Source organism: Emericellopsis cladophorae (assembly GCF_022114955.1).
Source record: "Emericellopsis cladophorae strain MUM 19.33 chromosome Unknown NODE_3_length_1261782_cov_116_963312, whole genome shotgun sequence".
Lineage (NCBI taxonomy): Eukaryota > Fungi > Ascomycota > Sordariomycetes > Hypocreales > Bionectriaceae > Emericellopsis > Emericellopsis cladophorae.
The window spans coordinates 543884-567166 of record NW_026250928.1 but is presented as its reverse complement, the minus strand read 5'-3'; the positions used below and the strand labels follow the sequence as shown (position 1 = coordinate 567166).

The 23283-nt window shown below is 55.3% G+C and overlaps 8 protein-coding genes across 8 annotated transcripts; 3 read left to right on the top strand and 5 right to left on the bottom strand.

The window, feature by feature from the left end:
• Positions 1–277: 277 nt before the first annotated feature.
• On the bottom strand, positions 278–1033 carry J7T54_007960 (uncharacterized protein; the record flags this gene model as incomplete). Its single annotated transcript, XM_051502541.1, has 1 exon — positions 278–1033. The coding sequence occupies one exon, from the start codon at positions 1031–1033 to the stop codon at positions 278–280; it is 756 nt and encodes a 251-aa protein (XP_051365722.1).
• A 656-nt stretch (positions 1034–1689) lies between these two features.
• Positions 1690–2583, bottom strand: J7T54_007959 (uncharacterized protein; the record flags this gene model as incomplete). The annotated part of the gene is made up of 1 exon (XM_051502540.1): positions 1690–2583. The coding sequence occupies one exon, from the start codon at positions 2581–2583 to the stop codon at positions 1690–1692; it is 894 nt and encodes a 297-aa protein (XP_051365721.1).
• A 1546-nt stretch (positions 2584–4129) lies between these two features.
• J7T54_007958 (uncharacterized protein) lies at positions 4130–5928 on the bottom strand (the record flags this gene model as incomplete). The annotated part of the gene is made up of 2 exons (XM_051502539.1): positions 4130–5565; positions 5655–5928. The coding sequence occupies 2 exons, from the start codon at positions 5926–5928 to the stop codon at positions 4130–4132; spliced, it is 1710 nt and encodes a 569-aa protein (XP_051365720.1).
• A 4017-nt stretch (positions 5929–9945) lies between these two features.
• J7T54_007957 (ABC transporter A family member-like protein) lies at positions 9946–14823 on the top strand (the record flags this gene model as incomplete). The annotated part of the gene is made up of 1 exon (XM_051502538.1): positions 9946–14823. The coding sequence occupies one exon, from the start codon at positions 9946–9948 to the stop codon at positions 14821–14823; it is 4878 nt and encodes a 1625-aa protein (XP_051365719.1).
• Positions 14824–16062: 1239 nt separating this feature from the next.
• Positions 16063–17377, bottom strand: J7T54_007956 (uncharacterized protein; the record flags this gene model as incomplete). Its single annotated transcript, XM_051502536.1, has 3 exons — positions 16063–16121; positions 16176–17216; positions 17269–17377. 3 exons carry the CDS (start codon positions 17375–17377, stop codon positions 16063–16065), a joined length of 1209 nt encoding a protein of 402 aa, XP_051365718.1.
• A 212-nt stretch (positions 17378–17589) lies between these two features.
• On the top strand, positions 17590–18546 carry J7T54_007955 (Palmitoyl-protein thioesterase-like protein; the record flags this gene model as incomplete). The annotated part of the gene is made up of 1 exon (XM_051502535.1): positions 17590–18546. One exon carries the CDS (start codon positions 17590–17592, stop codon positions 18544–18546), a length of 957 nt encoding a protein of 318 aa, XP_051365717.1.
• A 142-nt stretch (positions 18547–18688) lies between these two features.
• On the bottom strand, positions 18689–19885 carry J7T54_007954 (uncharacterized protein; the record flags this gene model as incomplete). Its single annotated transcript, XM_051502534.1, has 2 exons — positions 18689–19759; positions 19820–19885. The coding sequence occupies 2 exons, from the start codon at positions 19883–19885 to the stop codon at positions 18689–18691; spliced, it is 1137 nt and encodes a 378-aa protein (XP_051365716.1).
• A 2281-nt stretch (positions 19886–22166) lies between these two features.
• On the top strand, positions 22167–22710 carry J7T54_007953 (Alpha-ketoglutarate-dependent taurine dioxygenase; the record flags this gene model as incomplete). The annotated part of the gene is made up of 2 exons (XM_051502533.1): positions 22167–22386; positions 22508–22710. The coding sequence occupies 2 exons, from the start codon at positions 22167–22169 to the stop codon at positions 22708–22710; spliced, it is 423 nt and encodes a 140-aa protein (XP_051365715.1).
• Positions 22711–23283: the final 573 nt, after the last annotated feature.

The window sequence follows — 23283 nt, the reverse complement described above, 5'->3', positions numbered from 1 at the left end:
GGCCAGTCGTCCACTCGACGCTCGAAGGATGCGTCTCGCATGGCCTGCGCCTCGGGCCACTCTGCTCGGTGGCGACCGGATCCCGATGTTGTGCATGGATTGCGTGCTGCGAGCCTGGTCGGCGAGCAAAAGATGAATTGACCATGGTGATTACAGATGCAAATTTTTATCTGACTTTAATTTGTGAGCTGTTATGTAGGTGTATTTTGTTATGTACAGTATTTCCAGGCATGCAGTTTTGGATCAACAGGGCCGTCTCCCATCCTTTTTCTCCCCCTCACAACGAGTCCACGTAGTCGGCCATGTCCTTCATGGTCTTAAACTGCCACTCAAAGCCCAGCGCACCGGCGGGGTACTGATCAGGCTGCCCACCGCCGCAGGCCGCGGGCACGTCGACGCCCCTCTCGATCCAGCAGCTGGCGAGCCCCGCCTTGTGGGCGGGCACTAGATCGTGCGGCAGCGCGTAGGCCGTGTGGATGATCTTGTCCTTGGGAACGCCCAGGTCCTTGTCGCAGTGCTCGATGAGGTACTCAAAGTTGCGCGGGTTCGGCTTGTAGGTGCCAATGTCCTGCGCCGTGTAGATGGCGTCGAACTGGATCTTGGGCAGCTGGTTGGTGAGGGCGCGGCCAAAGGAGGCCTTGTCGACGTTGGAGAGGATGACGAGCTTAAAGTGCTTCTGCAGGCGCTGGAGGGCCTCCTGGGTGTCCGGGAAGACGGGCCAGTCGCCCACCGCGTTGCCAAAGGCGGCGGCCTCGTCGTCCTTGGACTCGACGCCGAGTTCCTTGGCGATGGCGCGGTACGTGTTGGCCAGGATGTCCGGGTAGAGGCCCTCGGGGTCGGCGCGCTGGACGATGCCCTCGTTCTTGATGAAGAGCTTGAGGAAGCCCATGCGGTCGTTGTAGTGTGGGTGCGACTCGGGCAGGCGGTTCTGCAGCGGAAGCAGCATGTTGTAGATGCCCGTCTCCCAGTCGACGAGCGTGCCGAAGCAGTCGAACGTCAGGGCGCCATAGTCGGTGATGGGGCGAGAGGGCATGATGGCGGCGGCAGCAGCAGATGGAGGATTGATCACTGATGAGGCTCAATCAAACTGAGCGAGAGTACGCAGAGTATGGTTTAAGTATTCAAGACTGAAGTGGATGGTTTCATTTTCCTGGCTCAATGTCCCCCGCTCTCACGTAAGAGTCACCAGCGCGTCTCATGTGATAAGAGCAGCCTGGCAGTCTTGGCTGCACTCACTCGCCGCGGAGAATGACGGGAACGGTGACGTGAAGTCTGAAGAGACACTAATCCTTTGACAGATCAAAGCTTTGGAGCATTGTCTAAGGCCTAGAGCAAGAATCATTGCTCCAAATGCGCGGACAACTACAAATGCCCCCGCGGCAGCAAATCCGTTAATCGACCCCGCCGAGATCGTACTTTCCCGAAGAAATTGTTAGGCACACGCCGTTTACCCTGCGGGATTCGTAGGAGCATGTATAGGGTAGCTCAGCGTCCACAGATGCACCTAGTTGAAGTGATTTGATAGATATCTTGTATACTTGCAAAGATATATACAAAGCATGAGGAAAGAATAAGCGCAAGGCGCTTCATTCATTGCCTTTCTCTAGCTATTGACTCGACTTGTACAGCATTTCGAGCAGCTCGACGCCCTGTCGTATTCTATCCGTGACAATTTCCAGCTACTCCCAGTCAGCAGTTGTGAATGAAGCAACGCAGGGTACTGTGGTGAAGACTCGCCTTTTTCTCATCAAGCTGGTCGAAAATGTCGAAATGCGCTGATTCAATGTCATATGTAGCCTTGATGAAGTCGGGATACCGCCCTCCCCAGCCAAGCAACTCGTCGTCGCGGAAAATGTCGATGGTGCACTCCTCTGTCTGCCCCGACTTGGTCTCCGACCGCCGCAGGCCGCGTAGCAACACGCCAGGTGGCGCCGGTGCGAGGGGCTTCGCAGAGGATTCAAGGAATTCGTACTTTTGCCCTTGCTTCACCTTCGGCTCGCCCTCGACGGGCGTGTGCAGGTACTGGCCTGGCTGCAGCTCAGGCTCACCGGGCAGTCCACGCAGTCGGACAGGTTTCCCGCCATGGGCAGGGCCAGAGAAGGTGGGCACTCTCCAGTGCTCGAGATAAATTTCGCAGTTCTGGAGGGACTTTTGGATCAGCTTGGGCAGGTTGCTCATGTCCGGGTCGCGCACGCCCGTTTCGGCGTTGGGCACGTGGTACGGGGTGTCGATGAGGACGGTGCCTGCGACGGAAAAGGGAGCCGTCGGGTCGTCCGCGAGGAGATGCGCAATGGTCATGGAAAGCAGGCCGCCCAGCGACCAGCCGCCGAGGAGGATCTTGCCCCGGATGCCGGCGTTGTGCATCAGCACAATGTAGTGCCTGGCCATCTCGTCCATGCCGCCGGGCCACGTCTTGCCTTGCCAGTAGTTGGGGTCGTGGATCGCCCACACGTCGCGCTCCAGCTCGCCCAGGAGGAAGTAGGCGAACGATGTGCCGCCCCCATCGTGGATGAGGACGAGTGGCAGGTTTGTCGTGCCTGGCGCACTCTGTGGCTTGGACGGGTTGGGGCCACCAGGAAACATGGTGTCTGCGTATGTCAAAAGGGCTTTCACTGGTGGGTTGGTCGGCTTGCGTTATTACGGGCGAACCTCCCCCCTTTCTAAATACCGCGTAGAGTTTGGCGCCGAGAAACGTGGTCACTTACGGACTAGCTTTACCTGTCCTAGCGTAGCGGCCGTGCTAGCGTATCAATGCTATGTTTTAACTGGTCAATCGTGCACGGATGATAAAAGAAGTCAGCCGCCTGGGTACCACACTTGGCCAGCATCTTGCAGCTAAACAGTTAGCGATATCACGCCCTAGCCACGTATCGTAGAAATAAGTGTACTACGGGGCGTCTTAGCTAACGTTTGAAACAAAATACTATACATAATTATGATAATCGACACTTTGTGCAGTTGTCGTCCAACGACACAGGCGAGAAGCTGCTGCGCGCAAGACACTGATGACAACGTGGCTGCAGGGGTTTGGAGTAGTTCATGGAGTTTTTTGACTCCTAAAACGGCTGCGCTTAAGGGCGTATCTTGGCTCGGCCCTTGGCCTTGGTGTTGGCCGCACAGCTGCGGACTGGGACTGGGAGAACTTGTCGATTGGGATTTGGGAGTCTGGGTGGTGGCGTTGAACGAAGCGTGTCGTTTCAGATGATCTGAAATATAAATTTTGCCACTCGCTCAGATTTCCTTTGACACTGGGGAGGTGAAGCTCGATGGGTAATTGCCTAAGCTGGCGTCGCATTCTGTGATATCGGTGTGTTCCGTCTAGCTAAATGCGAAATGAAGGTTACGGGCTGAACCCGTTCCCTCGGGCGATTATGACAAGCCGATGTCTCAACAGCGAGGGCTCAATAAAGGAGGGACGGGGGTTTGAATCAGGTACGGAATAATAAACGTACAGCTGGCGTCAATAGTTTACTCCAAGACACGGGTACCATCGCCAAGATTTTGCTAGTCTCAGGGATCTCATACTGCCAAGAGTCATAGACGACGACATGTGAGCGTGAACCAATTTGTTACTGTCATCCATTAGGGGTATCAATTCGCAATACGACCACGCTAAATAGAACGCTGCATTTGAATCATCGCTTTGACTTTGGATCACCAGCTTCTCCGCTGTCGACATCACCGCCTTTCGGACATGACGTCTCCGCTCCAGTATTGGTCTCAGATGACCCCCTTCACCGCCCCCAAAAGTGGATGCTCGTGACGGGAGTGTCTCTTGCTCTTGAAAAGACTAAGCTGGTCAAAGCGCCAGCAATATAGTAGGGGTGTTCCGTCACAAGCCGCCGCTGACCACCACCCTAGACGTTTCGCAGCGCGGACGGTGCGGTAGGTACGCGAGAGCAGGTACACAGGTATCAACGTCGGTTTCTGCGTAGCCGTCGGGCTGATGGTAGTGACGGCGCGTGAAGCTGCCACTGCGCCCGGTACCGCCCTCACCTGGTCGGTGATGGTGCTGACAGGCTGCATGTCCGAGGTACCATTGCGCTTCAGCTGAGCGCAGCATGGTCTCATCGACGGCAGGCAGCGTCGGCAATTATCTATTCTTTTTCTCCATCTTTTGCCATCTCACTCACAGACATGTGCCGACAAGTCGGAGGAGCTGCTCATTGGAGATACGCCCGGCAAAGTTTAGGAGCAGCGTCGTGGCCAGCGCCGTGTTGGAGCGGTCACTCTGCCACGCGTGCCGTGTGTCCGCCGCCAGGGCCATGGTCACGGCCCACGCGTTGGGCAGCTGCTCCTGCACCGTACGCTTCATTTCCACCTTGGCCCCGGCCGCCTTGGTGGCGTCGCCCAGGTCCTGCGCCTCGACGAGCTGCGCGACCTTGCTGCCGAGCGACTGCCGGGCGTCGCAGCCCTCGCTCGTGAGCATGCCCTCGGCGGTGCGGAGAATCGCGTCTTGGAACCCCTTACGCTCCCACTCGGACCACGAGCCGGACGCGGCCGCGTGGACGTCTGAGATGACCTGCGGCAGGCGTCTGTTCCGCGAGAGACGCTGCTCGTCGGCCAACGCTGACGTGGGGCTGAAGCTCTGCGTGTAGTAGGCTGTCACCATGGCGTCAAAGTTCTCAAAGCCCGCTGCTTCCACTTGCTCCATGATGCACTCGAAGCGCTCGTCGAGGGAGACGTTCGGGGCTGGCCGACGCGTCCTCACGTCGGATCCTGGGACGGTAGCCGTGGCGGTCGCGGTTGGTAGAGCCATGTTTGCCCCAATGGATGACCCTGTGGATGGCAAGGAGTGGAATATTGCGCTATCGGGCGAGTGCAGCTTGATGCCTTCGTTCTTCCACATCTCTGCTGCTGAATGGAAAGGGGCACTGACATTAGCCACGGCAGTGTCAAATCCCATCGTCGCATCCGTATCTGCAAAGGTGTTTAGGGCGTTGGCCTGGTCTTGCTGGGCCGCAGGGTTGGACATGGAGGCTTGTGACTGCTGCTGTTGCGGGAATGTAGTGAAGCCAGTCTCGTGCTGCAGATTCTGCAAGCGGCTCATGAGCTGGGACTGGAACCGTAGACAATCCACCATAAAGTTCTTTGATTGCTTTTCCTGTCTCGGATCCTGCAGGGGGGCGGCGGCCTGGGCCGCATTGGCGCTGCTAGCACTGGCATTGGCAGCGGGGTCGGCGTTGGTTGGAGGCGAGAGGAGCCCATGTGTGGTTGAGGAGCGATGTGATGGCGTTGGGCTGGACATGATCATGGTGTGCGGTCCGGCCACGCGCGGGAACAGGGAGTTCTCAGGGTCCTCCACGGGCTGCTCGTACAGGTTCGGCTGCGGTTGCTGGTGAGCGAGGAATTGGGGCGGCAGCGCGTGGTGCGGGATCTGATCAATGCCGGCGTCCGCCAGCGTCCCCACGGCGGTAGGCGACACGGAACCCTCGTTGGCGAGAGCAGGCGTTGGTATCGCGATCGCTGGCGTGTCGACGGCATCGACGCTTTGCGATCGACGCCCTTCGTGGCTCTCGAGGCGGGCTTGGAGTTCGCCCAGACGCGCCTTCATGCGGTGGCCTGCTCGTGCCCCAAGTCAAGTCAGCACGCACAGCTCAAGCTTCCAGCAACATATGTAGACTACTGTAAAGTAGCAGCCGGTCTGCACTCACGGTATGTTCGTTGCGCGACTCGATTCTGTATCCTCTTCTTCTCCTTTGGGTCCGTGACCTTTGTCCAGTCATCCTCTGACCGCAGCTCGCGTGTAGGGGGCAGTGCCGAGTTTGGCATGCTCGTGGCGGACGAGGACGAAGCTGACGACGAGGACACCAACGATGGCTTCTTGGGGGCGGGTGCCAGCGGCGAGGAGGATCTCTTGATCTTGGTCATTCCGGAGCTCCCTGTGGAAGTCGTGTTAGGCGTCCATAGTTCAGTCGTGAATGGCATGTTGAAGGACGACGGCGACGCGGGGAGGAAGGGAAGGGTAAGTAGTGCCCAAGAAGAGCACAGAGGGAATCAGAGTATCATTAAAGGGTTTAGTCTGGCCCGTCTCGTCTAAAAGCAGACGATGGATCACGGCCAATGTGAATTGTGCATGATGGGACGTCTGGACCTCGCCAGGATCGAGATCGACAAACCACACGGGACCGTTCGGACACGACGAGAGCCGCCAGGACAGCAGCGCAGGCTCGCAGCGCACCCTGCGAGCTATTCAGCAATGCGCGCAACCGACCTGACGAGGCAAGGCGAGGCAGTCAGGCAAGGCGGATCTGGGCCTGGCAGGCAGGGGAGGGGGCTATGGAAGCGACAGGGATGCAAGGGTCAGACTTGGAGTAGATGGGGTGTGAGGATAGAGGAGGATCCCCAACGTCTCCGCTGATTGACGCCGATCACCAGCCTGAGACCAGAGAAGGCACCGAACATTGAACGATGCGACAGATATCCACATGCAGGAATCGTGGATGGCCGTAGATCTACATCGCGTTGAACTCGGCGTGAGTGCTATTCATTGGCTAACTCCTCGTGAGTCGCCACACCCTCATGTCGACCACGTTTCGTGTGGGCCAGCCATGCAACGACTCGAGGCTTCTGGGTGGCCAAATTCCAATTCAAGCTTGAACATACCTGGTAGTGAAGTTCTTGTCTTGGGAATGGCTGAAGGTCTGATGAAAGAAAGCGAGTTGGTTCGAGTTCAAGTTTCCATTTACATGTTTGTGGAAGCGTAGTTGTAGTTGATTACATGCTCGATCAATCCAAAATGTCCAGCTACAGACCCGCCAACCCAGCCATGTCAAAGCGACACAGATAGCGTCAGCGACATTTCCTAGCCTTCACCAAAATCTGTCCTTTGGAACAGGCGGCATACGGTTGTATTGATGGCTTCGTGTTGAATGCACGTCCTCGGAAAGTGCATGCCTGGTGATTGGCACGGCCCGGCCGCATCAGCATGCTCTGAGTCTGGCGGGACTTGCAAGGCTCAGACCACATGCAAGCAACAAGTTCATCCAACACTGACAACAACACCACATGTGACGTCTCCACTGATGCACGTTTTTCTGAGCTAGCGGGATCCCACACCAGACGAATGTCGATTTTCGTATGATTGTCGGCTCACCAGCTCTCGATCATGCACATGGTCTCGTATTGCGTGAGGCACAACTCGCTCTGTGGCAAAATGTACTGTCCAGTCCTCAAAATCATGCATATACTACGAGATCATATCAACTGTTGGACAATATTTACGGATCTCGTAGTGTATGCATGCAGGTCTGGACGGTACATTTTTCCCAGGTATGGAGATGCACCCTGCTAGCGCTGGGAACTTGTCTCGATCCTGTCGAGTTAGACTCGAGGAAGGGGACAACGATTCTCAGTAGGGCTTAAGGAAGAAGAGTGTATGAATGCGAGCTGGGGTTGGCAGACCATAGACGGCAGTAGTAAACTACCTGAGAAGCACAACACAGCCCGCGCCTTGGAGCCTCTCGTTCATGAGCCGAACTGCCAGAAAGCCTATGTTCAATGCCAAAACCTTAAAGCGGTATGCAGCACGGTACTTCAGCTACTGCATTGGGAGATGAGGCAACTACCAGAGTGCAGCCACCAGGTCGGCGATGCGGTGCCGCTGGGATTGTCAACGACCATATGTCAAGGGCAAGCCGTTCCCAGATGCGGATATCTGTACGCAAGATGTCTGGTATCTACTGGTACATAGATTACACACACCCATTGAAGCAGAACAATCCAGTGGGTCGCTTGTGCACAACTCTACATGCACGCAGCTGTGAAAGTATCCGGTAGAGATAGTGTGAAGGCTTTACCCGGCTGTGCAGAACACTAGCCACTCCTTCGCTAAGTGGCATAATCTTCGAGTAGTCCGTCTGATGGCCAGGTCCCATGGCGGAAACGGAGATCGCCGACGAAAGAGAAACCGGGGGAGGCGAACATGATCAGCGTACCACGCGGCAGTCATGAAGACATTCAGAAACTACTTGGTTCCCAGAAGGATCACGGCACTTGCAAGTGCAACTGCCAGGGAGATCATAGATGAGTCCCTCTGCGGGCGCAGAACTCGTTCGGCCAGTGGTGTGTCAAGAAGATATTGATATACTGTAGAAGAGCCTCAGAGAGCCCCTGCACTAGGATCACCAGTCCAGGCTCCAAAGGGTGGTTCAGAGCTTCTGCAACTGCTGGTCTATTTTGTTGGCCTAGTAGACAGTGTGTGAAATATTCTCTACGGGTGGGATATTGAAATGTTTTAGGTATTCATGCGACCACTTAATAGTCTATTACAGCGCCTAGGTGTGGACGACGTGATAGCTGGGGGCTTGAATCAAGCCCAGGCTTCACAAGAGACCGTCTGTGGAATTTCCCTGCGGTACGTGACAGAAATGTCAAAGCTGTATCCACCATGCGGATTGGATCTTTGCGTTGTGTAAGGTATGGTTACTCCAGGCATCAATCCCGGATCTATTACATGTACGTGCTAAACCTCATAGGGAGACGGGGATATTCAAAAACCAACAAACTCAATTCCTGCACTGCGCAGACTCTGAAACCTTGAAGATCCATCTATCAACTTGAAACAGCCGACACGAGACACGATGCACCTACAGCGAACGGCGTCCGCTCAACAGCGGGATGCGCACGAGGGCCCCGGTGATCGCCTCTCACCTGCCTGTCCACGTGCTGAGGATCAGGGAATCAGGGTCCTCTTCACAATAGCCGGTACCATTGCCGACTCGAACATGAACTACCGCTGCATTTATATCCCGCGTAAGGATTTTCGAAAAGTCGGTACTACGTATGAGCTTACCCTCTCGACCTCGACCGACACTTGAGCGGTTTAAGTCTGACCATCGCTTGATAGGATGAAAACTCAGCAGTTGGGGTAGCGCCAAGCCTTGGTGATGTCCAAATGCCGTCTTCCGGTCTGCACCAGACGAGATGCATGCTCGCCAGAGCAGGCGAGATTGGAAAGTCTGGCGTGCGCGTGGAATTACGAGTGTTGAATGTTTGCTTACTTCATGGCCAGAGCTCCAAAGGGTACGTACCCCTTTAGGCGACTTGAAGCGACCAGTTCCGCTAGAGCCAAGCCCATTTCACACAACACCACGCGCTGTGTTTCGACTATCGACCCGTCGGGGGCCGGACAGCAACGGGAAGAGACTCGGAACCCTCCAACTTCTGTATCGATCGTATAGCCATCCAGTGGGATCAATGTGCGTATGTTGGTTGACGATTCTTGATACTCTAGCTCTCCCTGACCCGTGGCTACGTTGGTGGAAGGGCATGGGCCAAGCCAGCTACGGGTTGTTTGTCTACATTGGGCAACTGTACGTACGTACGAGCCGACGAATGAGCGATTGCAACGCCTCGCGCAACGGGCATTGACTGGGTGGCACCCTTCTGGTAGGGCTGGGCTGGCTAGCCGTAGGGCAGGGGAAATAAGATTGTGGCGCCTGGGCTCCCGTAATTAGCTGTGAGATTAGCGACTGCCACCTCTAGCCGACGCTGCTTACAGCCAATGGCAGAGAGCAATTGTACGGTATGGCCAATCAGAGCCAGCCTAGCCTGCAAACAGGGGGCCACCATCGTCATCGCCCCCAAGGCTCCAACTCCCACAAGTGGCACGCGCAATGAGACGGACTGACCCACGAGGCAGCCCGTCAGTAATGACAGACAAAAACCTCATGGTTCCCTCTCGCAGTGAAGGACTGAGCCGCTGGCTCTCTCGGTCTCCAATTTCATCTTCTACCATTGTTCTTGGAGCAGGCCATTACTGGTGCGTACCGGCGTCGACTAGATTGTCTTGCACTCGTGCTGCCCCGACGCTACACGGGTCTCGCGAAAGCACCATTATTCGACCGCCTCCAGACTGCGCACACGACAAAACCCCATCGGGCTTGGCCTGGCGACTACAAAACATCTAGACCTTTGAGGCCTTGGGCCATCGCATCGGTCAATATGGCGCCACGTCCAGCTGGCTCTCTCTGGGAGAAGGTTCATACCCTCTCCAGGAAGAACTCCATCATTCTCTACCAGCGCCATACAATTTCGACGCTCTATACTGCTATATTTCTGCCGGTTCTACTCGCTATCTACTTGGGAATTATGCGAAATGTCAACAATCCCCTGGATGACTATGGTATCGCCGAGTCTCGCCCCATCATGTCGCTGGGCGACGCGCTGGGCGCTGCTGATGGGTCCCGCAACACGGTCCTTTTCATAAACAATGACCTGACGGGAGGAGACATTGACGCCGTCATTGACGATCTTATCCAGGATGTCGAATCCGCTGGCAAGTCAGCTGAGCGTCGCTCCTCGCCGGATGCTGTCAATGAGATTTGCAAATCGTCTTTCCAGGGTGCTTCCAACTGCTTCGGCGCTGTTATCTTCAACTCGTCACCCGACCAAGGCGATGGCAATGGGTGGAATTACACCCTGCGCGGCGACCTTGCGCTGGGTCGGGAGGTCAAAATCAACAAGGAAGACAATGACGCTCAAGTGTACATGCTGCCCCTCCAGCGCGCTGTCGACAACGCTATCGTCCGCACTGGGAACTCCGACTCGAGAGAGATTGGCAGAACTGAAGAATGGGCCTTCACTGATGAGACGGAGGAAGAACGGGAGGAAGGTGTCCGGAGGCGATACCAAAGCAGCTTCACGCAGTATCTCAGCGTGGGCCTCATTGTCATCTTCTACGGCCTTGTGTACCGCCTGCCTGGTTCCATGGCGACGGAGCGTGAAAAGGGTCTCTCGCAACTCATCGACGCCATGATGCCTACCAACTACGAGTCGGAGGCTCAGCTGGCGCGCATGCTGTCGTTCCTCTACTCCTATACCTTCACGTACTTTCCTGGCTGGGTCGTGGCGGCTGTCATTATTCGCATGATGATATGGAAGCAGACCAACATTGGCATCGTCATGGTGTTCTTCATCCTGGCGGGTATGTCAGTGACTAGCATGGGCATCATGGGCGGCACGTTCTTCAAAAAGACACAGCTGTCGGGGCCTGCCAACGCCATCGTCTTCCTGCTCCTGGCAGTGCTAGCCCAGGCGATCCCCGACCCCCCAACGGCGGCCGTCGCTGTCCTGAGCGTTTTCTTTGCGCCTTGTAACATTATCTTCATGTTCATTCAGATTGCCAAGTATGAGCGTGACGGTCTCTCCACCGACCTTCTCAAGGGACCCCCCGACAGCAACTCTACTCTCCCTGGTCTGGCTCACTTTATCTTTGCTGGGGTCCAATTCGTCGTGTATCCCGTCATCGCTGCCTTCCTCGAGCGGGCTATACATGGTGTAGCCGACGAAAGCCGCAAGATCTACAAGGGAGGCCCCAACGAGAAGCCTATGCAGGACGCGGTTGTCATTGAGGGCCTGACCAAGGTCTACCGTCCAAGCCTGTTCCGCCGCATTTTCTCTTTCATTGTCAAGCCTCGCGCCCCCACTGTGGCTGTCGACAACCTCAATCTTGTTGCTAAACGAGGTCAGATTGTCTCCCTCCTAGGCGCAAACGGCAGTGGCAAGTCAACCACCCTCGACGCTGTGGCTGGTATCCACCGCTTCAACCAAGGCAGTGTATCCATCGACGCTTCCGGCGGAGTTGGTATTGCTCCTCAGAAAAACGTCCTCTGGGACGAGCTCACAGTCCTTGAGCACCTTCGTCTTTTCAACGACCTCAAGTCACCCGGTGCTACAGCCTCTGCGTACGAGCTGCACCAGCTTATGGAGGCAATCGGTCTATCGCAAAAGAAAAAGGCCCAGGTCCACACCCTGTCGGGCGGCCAGAAACGCAAGCTGCAGCTCGGCATGATGCTCACGGGCGGAAGCGCCGTCTGCTGTGTTGACGAAGTGTCTTCTGGCATTGACCCCTTGTCCCGTCGTAAGATCTGGGATATTCTTCTCTCTGAGCGCGGCCGCAGAACTATCATCCTGACCACCCACTTCCTTGACGAAGCCGACCTGCTCTCGGATGACATTGCTATTCTCTCCAAGGGCACTCTCCGTGCCCAGGGCTCGCCTGTTGTTCTGAAGGACCGCCTTGGGGCTGGGTATCGCATTCACATCCTGAACGCCAAGAATGTTCGCAGCCCTCCTTCTTTGCCTGGCGTCAAGTGCGAGGTCACCTCCACCAACATCACTTACACAGCACCATCGTCCGAGATGGCCGCAACCGTTATCCGGGCTTTGGAGGGTGCTGGTCTAGAGTACCGCATGTCCAACCCTACCATCGAGGATGTCTTTTTGGCCGTCACAGAGGAAGTACAGAATGAGCAAGGGCTTCTGTCAGGTGTCACCTCCAGCCAAGGTATCTCACCGATGGAGTCTGAGAGCTCCGATGACCATCTCACCCGCAAGAAAGCCCCTGGCCGCGGTCTCGAACTTTTGTCTGGCAAGCAGACCGGTGCGGTGAAGCAAACCATTGTTCTGGTCAAGAAACGTTTCACCCTGTTCAAGTCGAACTGGATCCCATATGTCGTCGCTCTTCTGATCCCAGTAGTCGCTGCTGCGGCTGCTCAGACTTTCCTTCGTGGTGAGGAGCAAGTCGGCTGCTCGCCCAGGGAGCAGTCCAGCGCTGAGGATGGCGAGAAGTGGCAAGACATCTTTGACAACGTCCTGATAGCCGCTGGTCCGCGTGGCGATTTCCCATCTGGCAGCAGCTCTGGCAGTGTCCTGAATATGACAGGTGCTTCTACTGACAGCATCAACATTGAACTTCGCAACTCCTTTTCTGACCTGCGTCGCTACGTTGAAGACAACCGCAAGGACGTCAACCCGGGCGGTTTTTGGCTTGGGTCCTCAGACCAGGCGCCAACAATTGCCTACCGCGCTGATGGCGGCACATCGGTGTACACGGCAGTCATAATGCAGAACCTGCTCAACACTCTCAAGTCCAATGTCAGCATTGCCACACAGTACAGGGCATTTGATAGCAGCGTCCCTGGCATCACCACCGATCTCATCATTGCCGCTGCCATCTTTACCATTGCCTGTGGTATCGCACCGGCCTTCTTCGGTTTCTACCCCAACGTGGAGCGCAGGACCAACGTGCGCAGCTTGCAATACTCGAGCGGTGTCCGCTCGCTGGCCCTGTGGTGCTCGCATCTGGCATTCGACTTTTCGATATTCCTTGTCGCCTTTGTCGCGGCTGCTGTCGCTTTCATCGCATCATCAGATGTGTGGTACCACGGTGGTATACTCTTCCCGGTCTTCCTCCTCTATGGGCTGGTGGCGATTCTCCTGGCTTACGTCTGGTCCTTGTTCATGGCCAGCCAACTGGCAACTTTTGCTGCCATTCTTGTGCACAACACTGTTGGATTTGCCATCTATTTCATCGCCTTCCTATTCATCATCAGCTTCAGCCCTGTGCAACAGACGGAGCGTAACATTTTGATTGCTCACTACACCATAGCCGCCTTCTTCCCTAACGGCTCGTTATTCCGTGCTCTGATGGTCGGGCTGAACCTCTTCGCTACGACCTGTGATGGTGACCAGCTGTACAGTTTTCCGGCGGACATTAATGCCTACGGGGCACCAATCCTCTATCTCGCTACCCAGGCGGTCCTCCTATTTGGCTTCATCTTGTGGAATGACTCAGGCAACAAGCTTCCTAGCTTCATGAGAAGCAAGAAGAGGTTGCAGCAGTCTTACCGTCCAGACATTGACGACTCGGAAATTGCAGGGGAGACCAACCGTGTCTACGCCGAGAACAACCGGGACGGTTTGCAGGTCAAGAACCTGGTCAAAGTGTTTGATAAGCACACGGCCGTCGACAATGTCACTTTTGGCGTGCAACACGGCGAGGTTTTTGCCTTGCTAGGGCCTAATGGAGCGGGCAAGTCCACCACCATCTCCTTAATTCGTGGTGACATTGCTCCCAGCGCCGGAGGCGGCGACGTGTTCGTTCAGCAGGTTTCAGTCACTGACCAGCGTGCACTCGCACGTTCCAACCTGGGAGTTTGCCCACAATTCGACGCCCTCGACAACATGACCGTATTAGAGCACCTTCGTCACTACGCGCACCTGCGTGGTATTAGCAATGTTGAGCGCCAGGTGCAGGCAGTCGTTCGCGCCGTCGGTCTTGAGGCGTTCCAGCATACTTTGGCTCCTCACCTCTCTGGCGGTAACAAGCGGAAACTCAGTCTTGGTATTGCGTTGACTGGCAACCCGTCTGTGATCCTGCTCGATGAGCCTTCCTCCGGTCTGGATGCCGCTGCCAAGCGAATCATGTGGCGCACCCTCGAGACAGTCGTGCCAGGCCGCTCCATCCTTCTCACCACACACAGCATGGAGGAAGCTGATGCGCTTGCGAGCCGGGCTGGAATCATCGCGCAGCGCATGCTGGCCGTCGGCGAAGTTGACACCTTGCGTCAGCGCTTTGGCGATAGTCTCTATGTGCACCTTGTTTCGCGTACGGCGCCCTACTCTACCCCGGAAGAAATGGAGCGCATGCGTGCCTGGATCCAACACCTGCTCCCCGCCGCTCAGATCGAGGCGGAGACGTATCACGGCCAGATGCGCTTTAGTGTTCCAGCTCGCGCCATCTTGGAGCGATCACGGCAGACACCCAGGCGTGACGACGCTGCGCAGGCATCTGCGAGTGCCATTGGCCACTTGATTGTTCTTCTTGAGGAGCACAAGAACGTGCTTGGCATCGAGCACCACTCCGTTAGCCCTACCACACTGGAGGATGTCTTCCTCGCCATTGTCGGGCGACACAATGTGCAAGAAGAGGGCTACGCAAAGGAGGCGGATGCGGCCGAGCAAAGAAGACGGGCGCAGGCTGGCTTCTGGGGCCGTATCGACTGGGCCAAGGTCAGAAAGGTCACTCTTGGATTTTGAAGGTCATTGATATGTAAGGGGTAAGGACGTGTGTGAATTTACGTGATACTCCCTGAGGATGAGCCACTCTCCTCTACGTTTGCTTGTTATAGTTGTAATGTGTTTATGATGATAGACCGTGGAATCACCACTTCGGAAACATGCATCTTCGTGCGCTTTCATCGGCTGAACTGCCCTTCATCGCCAGCATCGAGCTTGAGGTCGTGCGAGAAGAGTTTCTCGGCCCTAACACGCACGTTCCAGCCTCAGCAGATGATGCTCTCGTTTGGGGACTGTACCCTTTGGCAGAAAAAGAACATCGTTCTCGCCACCGATCTACCCTCTGCTTGTTTCAGGTCTCACCAACGCCGGTAGGTTTCCACGAAATTTCCTCTGATGCAAATTGTACCATGTACTTGATGTGCACTCCCCTCCTGCAGGTAACATATGCACAGTGGATTCCTTGTGGGAAGGGGGCGTGGGTGTTCGCCAATGCCAGCGGTTCGTGAAGCATACCGCTTACGAGACCGCTCCCAGAACAGCAGGCCACAAGGAGAGCTCTAAGTCCTGCCATTTCAGTACCCTTGCTGCATGTACGCTTGCAGTTCAAGACAAGAGTGCAGAATGGCCCGCGGTGCGCACCACATGCGGTTTGCAAGGCGACGGGGGCTGAGACCAAGCATTGGCTGATCGACAAGCATGGTTGGTTGATCTGCGCTTGCTTTTGATTAGCATACGCCGGAGTGTCTTGGCCACACCACCCTGGATCAACAACTCGCATAAGGTAGGCTGAGATCCCCCGCAGGATTACATCCAAGCAGGCGTAGGCACGAAGGATGCGCTACTCCTGTAGGTAATGAGCGATACGCGACCCGAGCATACAATTCGTGTGCAAGGCTCAGCAAAGTGTGTGGCTCGATACTGCTGTGCAGGGTCATGGCCAACGTCGTGTGAAGTGATTCAGGTGCGCCGGGAGGATCCACGCAAGTCATGATGTTGATCTCATCATTGTAAACAATCTGTCTTTGGCAGTAAATACCTAATTATCAGCCAAGTGTCCTTTCTGTCTCTTCACGCTTGCGTTAGTCACGGCAAAAGGGAAGTTGTCGCTGAGGATTGTGAACTCACTAGATCAGGCTCAGGCCCCCTTTCCTCCACTCTCTGCTTTCCACTCTCGGCGTGCTTTTCTTGCGATGCTGACGCCGTCGGTATTCTAGTTCCTTGCCAGAAGCACTGCGTGCTCTGTGCCGGCTCTCTGCTTTACGCAATCAAGTCGGCCACATTCATGGGCATCTCATCAATCTGCGTCGAATAGTACACTAAAGTCTTGCGTCAGTGGGCCAGTCGGCATTACAAAAATGTGCCAGACTTACACTCGATATCGCGCAGAATGCGCACATCCTCGGTAGTAACAAAGTTGATCGCGACACCCTTGCGCCCAAAGCGACCGCTTCGGCCGATGCGGTGGATATAATTCTCACGGTTGCTTGGTAGGTCGTAATTGATGACCAGGCTAACCTGCTGCACGTCGATGCCACGCGCCCACACATCTGTCGAGATGAGCACACGGCTGTTGCCCTGACGGAAATCTTGCATGATGCTGTCGCGCTCCTTCTGGGGCATGTCGCCGTGCATGCTGCTAACGGTGAAGTTGGCCTCGCGCATCTTGTCGGTGAGCCAGTCGACCTTGCGCCGTGTGTTGCAGAAGATTACGGCTTGTGTGATGGTGAGAGTGTCATAGAGATCGCAGAGCGTGTCGAACTTCCAGTCCTCCTTCTCGACAGCGATAAAGTATTGCTTGAGACCCTCGAGGGTCAACTCGTCACGCTTGACGAGAATGCGCACGGGGTCGGTCATGAATTTAGTTGTCATGTCGAGCACATCGTATGGGAGGGTAGCACTGACGACGACGACCTGTGTCGCCGGGGGCAGATAACGGTAGACGTCGTAAATCTGCTCTCGGAAGCCCTTGTTGAGAAGCTCGTCCGCCTCATCCAGCACCAGCATCTTGATGTGCCTCGTACGCAGGTGACGTCTCCTGATCATGTCCGCTACTCGTCCGGGCGTCCCTGACACAATGTGCTGGCCGTAGTCGAGCTTCCTAATATCCTCGCCCACGTTGGTGCCGCCAATGCAAGCATGGCACTGCACATTCATGTAGTCGCCAAGCGCCATCACAACGGACTGAATCTGCGTCGCCAATTCGCGCGTCGGGGAGAGAACAAGGGCCTGCGTCTCACGGACAGCGGTGTCGATGACCTGGAGCATGCTGATCGAGAAGGTGGCTGTCTTTCCGGTGCCGGACTGCGCCTGGGCGATGGTGTCGCGACCTTTGCAGACTTGCACAATGGCGCGGGACTGAACGGCGGATGGCGATTCGTAGCCATAGGCGTAAATTCCACGAAGAAGGTTCTCTGTACACGTGTCAATGCGAAGATTGAAGCTGCGGTTCGAATAGCGTCTTACCCTTCAGCGACATGGACTCGAACGTCGGGTGGACCGTAACCTCCTTGGACGTGGAGAACTCCATGCGCTCCTCCGCTTTGCGATCGATTCCTCCTGCGCCTTCAGCCATGATTGCGATGTTGGTGGAAGAAGAGGGTAAGTTTGCACCTGCCAAATGTGACCAGTAGCGGCGCAAGTCGCGATAGTTGGCCTGGGAATTTTTAAAGTTTCCGGCGTTTCTTCGGTTACCCGTGCCCGACTGCAGGGTAGCTTGCACGCACCTACCTACGTCAGCCAGGCCAGCCAGCACCGCTACTCCTTCAACAATCGACGTCAACAACGATGCAGCTCAAGGCACCCTCTTTGTCGCTATTCTTGGCCGCTGGCTTTTGCATAGCCTCTGACGATGTAGATGACACTCCTCTTCCGCTCGTGATCTGGCACGGGCTCGGCGACACCTTTGATGGCGATGGCATCCAGCAAGTCGCTTCGCTTGCCGAGGCGATCAACCCAGGCACATTCGTCCACATTGTGTCCCTAGGCGACGATGCAAACGCCGACCGCTCTGCGACCTTCTTTGGCAATGTTACGAGCCAGCTAGAGATGGTGTGCGAAGCGCTCGCCAGCCACCCGATTCTTTCGACTGCGCCAGCCATCGATGCGCTCGGGTTCTCCCAGGGCGGCCAGTTCCTGCGAGGCTACGTCGAGCGGTGCAACAACCCGCCCGTGCGCAGCTTGGTCACGTTTGGCAGTCAGCACAACGGCATTGTAGAGTTCAAGGCATGTGGGAGCACGGACTGGCTGTGCAAAGGTGCCATGGCCCTGCTCCGCTTCAACACGTTTGGCGCTTTTGTCCAGAGCCGCCTGGTGCCCGCGCAGTACTATCGCGATCCTGCCGACTACGAGACATATCTGGAGGGATCTAACTACCTGGCCGACATTAACAATGAGCGTGCGGAGAAGAACGAGACGTATGCGGAGCGGATTGCCAAGCTCAGCAACTTTGTCATGTATCTCTTCAGTGATGACACGACTGTGGTGCCAAAGGAGACTGGCTGGTTCCAGGAGGTCAACGGTACGGACGTGATTCCTCTGCGGAAGCGCCAATTATACAAGGAGGATTGGCTCGGCTTGAAGAAGCTCGACGAGCAGGGCGGGCTGCGCTTCCGGTCGATTGAGGGCGATCACATGCAGATCACAGAAGAAGCACTCAACGAGACCATGTCGGACTTTTATGGTCCGTACGGCCGCACCTTCAAAGCAGAGAAGGCGGCAGAGGGTTTGTGGGACGAACTGTAAGCAGATAGATATTGTCAGAATTTAGGCCGCTTTAGTTTAGAACATTCAATTCAACTCAGTGGGTGCTCATCTACAAATATGCTTCCATTTTTGCCAAACGCCTGAACGCCGTCTTCATGACCTGGAACCACCTCGATATTCTCTAGTCGATCGACTTCCTCGCGGCAGCCTTCTGCTTCCTTAATGATGACTTGCGCTCTGCGATCTGCACGTCTAGCTTGTCGTCGTCGCCCTCCGTCTCCACCTCCTTCTTTGCCTTCTTGGTCTTCTTTGCCACGGGCTCCTCGGTCTCTCCCTTCAGTGTCTTCCTCTTCTTGCCCACGTTCGCCTTCTCGGTGGCGCCCTCGAGGTCATCAGGCCCATTGACGACTACGTCGGTCTCGTTGAGCCACAGTTCGTCCGTCATCCAGATGGGCAGAGCCGCTGACTCGGGGCCCTTGATGTATATGCTGCGAACGTTGCGCCACTGCTGGGGCACCCACTTCTGCACCAGAGCTGTCGCGACGGCATCGACATTGTCGGCAATCTGCTCGGGGGTCATGCCCGAGTACCCGATCTTCACGGCAGTGTTCGTCGCGGGCGAGAGGCTAACAAGAGCCGAGCCAATGGCGCGGGTAATCTCCTTGGCAATCAAGGTTGGCGAGGCGGCATTGACCTGACCGTCTTCCTTGCCAGGACGCTTGCGCTTGCCGGCGACCTTGGAACCCTTGGGCTGCAGGATGACGGGGATGGGGCGCTTCAGCTGGCTCTTGAAGAACGTCTTGCCGAGAACCTTAGGAATGCGGGTGATGATGCGGTCATCGGCGAGGAAGAGGTCGTGCTCCGAGTAGAGCTTCCTCTGGGCCTCGTACTGGCTGAACTTGGCCTTGAGCTTGGTGAAGTCAATGACTCTTGTGATGCGCTTGCGCAAGTCCTCGGGGAACTCCTCATTGTCGACAATGTCCTTGTACGCGCGCTGGGGATCCGCCGTGATAAGGCAGATGGTGGTCGACTCGTCGGTGTTCAACGGATGAGGGAGCGTGATCTTGCCAGGTTGCAGGCGCGGCTTGTCGACGACGTGGCGCTTGGTGGTCAAGGTGAGCCAGATGGGCGTGTCCTCGGCGTCCGCATCGCCCTCCTCGTCATCGAGAAGGTTGCGTTTGTTGGACTCGGTGGCCTTTTGTTGCGAGGCCTTCTTGATGTGGGAGATGAGAGCCTTGGAAGCTTTCAGGGTCTTTTTGTGGTAAGTTAGCGTTGAGCAATCGCATCTGTGCTGCAGCCGGGCAGAACAAACCTGGTCGGGGTCAATTTTGACGAGAGACTGCTCGCCGACAGCGACGAGTTCCTTAGAGGGCGCCATGGTACGTTGGAATAATAGCGACCGTGGATTGAGGTTCGACAATAGTGTTCAATAGAAATGCTGATGTGTGGGGTGGCTGGCTGGCGGCGGAAAATCACCATCCAGATTTTTTTTCTGCCGTGCTGCGAATCGAGAGCGGTGAGTGACCATTTTAGTGGGTCCTCCGCCGTGGAGCTCCGTTTTGAAGTCCGGGCTCGGCGCTAGATGAGCTCCACCAAAGCCGAACCCTCGGGGACAGATGGGAAGTGCTACTGTGCAAGGCGCAAGGCGCAAGATGGTGCAATCTTGGGAAAGTGAGCCTTCATCTAGGTATTGATATCAATCAGATGTCGCATCATCAAACAGCAGGCCAGTTAACGCACCCTTGCTGCTATTCTGTCCTGCTGGGCGGAATAATGAATTGCCTGGTCACGTAATGCCGGAGCATTTGGAGATGATCGCATTGACTGCACAAAAGACAAGCAGCATCTGAATCGCTCGGTCTCTTTGGGATCTTAGTCGCAATTCCTGATAGTCCTAGAGGTCTAGAGATGATGCGTCACTCGGGGAATGGCTAATCCTCGCTACCGCCTCTTGAGACATTCAGGCATGCTATCGCTGGGCTTCTATTGCAGGCCCCGGGTCGAACAGATGCTGTTTCTACCAAAGGGGACTGCGGGTATCACTGGTCTCTAGGTCTTGATGACCCTGCAGTGGTGTCATATACCGTATGGCGAGTGGACAAGGCCTGCATGCTCCCTTGGGACGATGCCACAGGTGAGCTAGGAGCCTTGGGAAGCCGATTGTCATCACGCCACGCCATTACACCACCAATAATGCCCATCATCATGCAGCATACTTTTTAGTAGCTTGATCGAGATGGCAGACTAGCCCACCTCAAATGCTAGAGCACGTTCTTGTTGGCGAAATATAAGAATGTCGAGGGCGCTATGAAGTTATGTCATCGAGAACTACTTGACCCAGCTCGGTCTTTGGCGCAAGGAGCAGGCATTCGTGCATTTTTCCAGTTCCTGAAGCAGCACGCCATGTCTGACAAGACTTTGCTGATCCCTTGGTCGCTGAGTACTGGCGCACCAGGCACGAGAAGGATGAATATGAGAACCGCTACAGGGTTGATCCTAGTTTACACTGGTCCTCTCATGAAGAGAAGAAGCTGGTTCGAAAGGCTAATGACGACGGCCAAGAATGGTGAGTACCGGACGGACTGATACAATGTAGGTTGACAAGCGAATCATGACTTGAGCGTGGCTCATGTTCTTTGCCTTCCACTTGAATCGCAGAAACGTGAACCGAGCCATCATCGACACGATGTTGAAGGATCTTGGTATGGACACGAATGATTTCAACTATGGTCAAACAGTACAAAGTCACTCTCGTCCTTGTCCATTCGACTGATAAGTAGTTCAGATCTTCTTCGTTTCTTTTCTCGCCGCGGAACTCCCCAATGGACTGGTCAGCAAAAGGCTTGGCGCTAATGATGTGGGATTCTGTGGTTGAGGGTTGTTGAGGCATGATTGAGGTAGCCGTATTCAGTCCGTACTATGATAGTCCGCGGCTCCCCTGGATAGATATATCTCACCACTGTCGTATGTAGACCAACAACAGGGATTCATTTTTGGCCAGACTATGTCTGTATTGACCTTATGATGAAGAGATTCTACTTGGTCTTTCCAGAGGCCAACTTGGCATTTTTGCTCTTCTGAACGTCGCGCCAAGGGAACACCGCGGGCGATTACCATGTGGCGAAGTAGATGGGGTCACTTCCTCCATGGCACTGCGTCAACAAGACCCGTTGTCTCCTTATCGCAACTTTTGCCTTGGGTGCTCGGCGAATGAAGAGAAGCTCAAGATCCCTTGAACCGATGGCGTCAGCGCACCTACGTGTACTGATGATGCCATCTTCAGGGGGTGTGATAAGTGGTCGATAGCCTGCGCACGTTCGCCCTCTCCTACACAATCGCACACCTTTCTACTGTGGGGTAAAGGTCGTTCGGTGATATCGCAGGTGCTTTCACCGTCTCTATAGGTAGTTATTGGTGGTTGTGATGACCTGCGTTGTTGTTGGCCCAACCCAAATGGCAGAATGAGGGTTGCATATTGCGACACGGAGCAATCGGACATGTCAAACTGGCAATCGGAACCCAAACGAAGGCCAGTGCCATCGCTCAAAGAGACTTGTAAGACGCGGGTGCCCTTGAAGGCAGTCAGTGTAGTCAACCATTCACATTACCTTCCATGACATTGGTGCTGAATCCATTTTGAATCAAGTCGAAACACAAAAATGGCTCCCTCAGCTACCGAGATCAACCTCCCGTCCGATATCAGGTCTGTCCATGGTACAAAGGGCCCTAGAAAATGTCTAGCCACCCTAGGACATGCTGGGTCTGCCGTACCAACCGACGAGTCGCTCCCCGAGGTTCTCGCTGACCACCGCGGACCCTTGGAACTCTCTGGTGCTCCTGATGGATTCAAGCACTTTGAGTCTACACCTGTCATTGGACGTGAGTTTGTCGACGTAAACCTAGCCAAGATCTTGGAGCTCCCAACTCAGATGAGTTGATTCGGGATCTCGCCATCACGAGCAAGTGCCATCCTGTCCGAGATTTCACGCGTCAACTATAGTAACAGAAGCAATCTCCCATCGCCGCGTGGTCTTCTTCCACAAGCAAGATGAAATTACCAACGATCTGCAGAAGGAATTGGTCGGCCACCTCGGCAAGCTCGCTGGAACGTCGGCCTCTTCAGGGCTGCACAGCCACCCAGTCATGAATGCTAGCCGAGAAGATAACCGTGACGATGCGATCAGTGTCATCTCCTCAGTCTGAGCCAGGAAAATCTACTCGGAGAGGTTTGCAGCCAGGAAGCAGTCGCAAAAGAACCATTGGCACTCATATATCACATTTGAGCCTGTACCCAGACTACTTGCTCCTGAGACTGATGCAGCTCCCCAGCACCGGTGGTGGTAGGTCCTTCTTATCTGGCCGCACTCAAAGGAGAGAGCCTCAGCTCACATGGATATGGTCAGATACGCTGTGGGCCTCGGGCTACGAAGTTTACGACCGCATCTCAAAGCCTCTCCAGTCTCTCCTTGGGCAATCACGGCCACCTGTGCGCAGCCAGACTTCAACAAAGCCGCGGCCTGCAACAACTTCAAGATCTATAGCGCAGAGCGCGGGTCCCCTGAGAACGTTGGTGAGCTTCTCGAGGCCGTCCACCCTGTCTTCTGCACCAGACCTGTGAGGGGGTGGGAAGTCCCTCTTTGCTATTAGGGACCATGTTCAAAAGATCAATGGCCTGAGCGAGGACGAATCAAAGCACTTTTTGTCGTGGTTCTACCCGCTCATCACGTTGGGAGAATGTGAACGACCGAGCGATCTGGGACAATTGGTGTGTATATC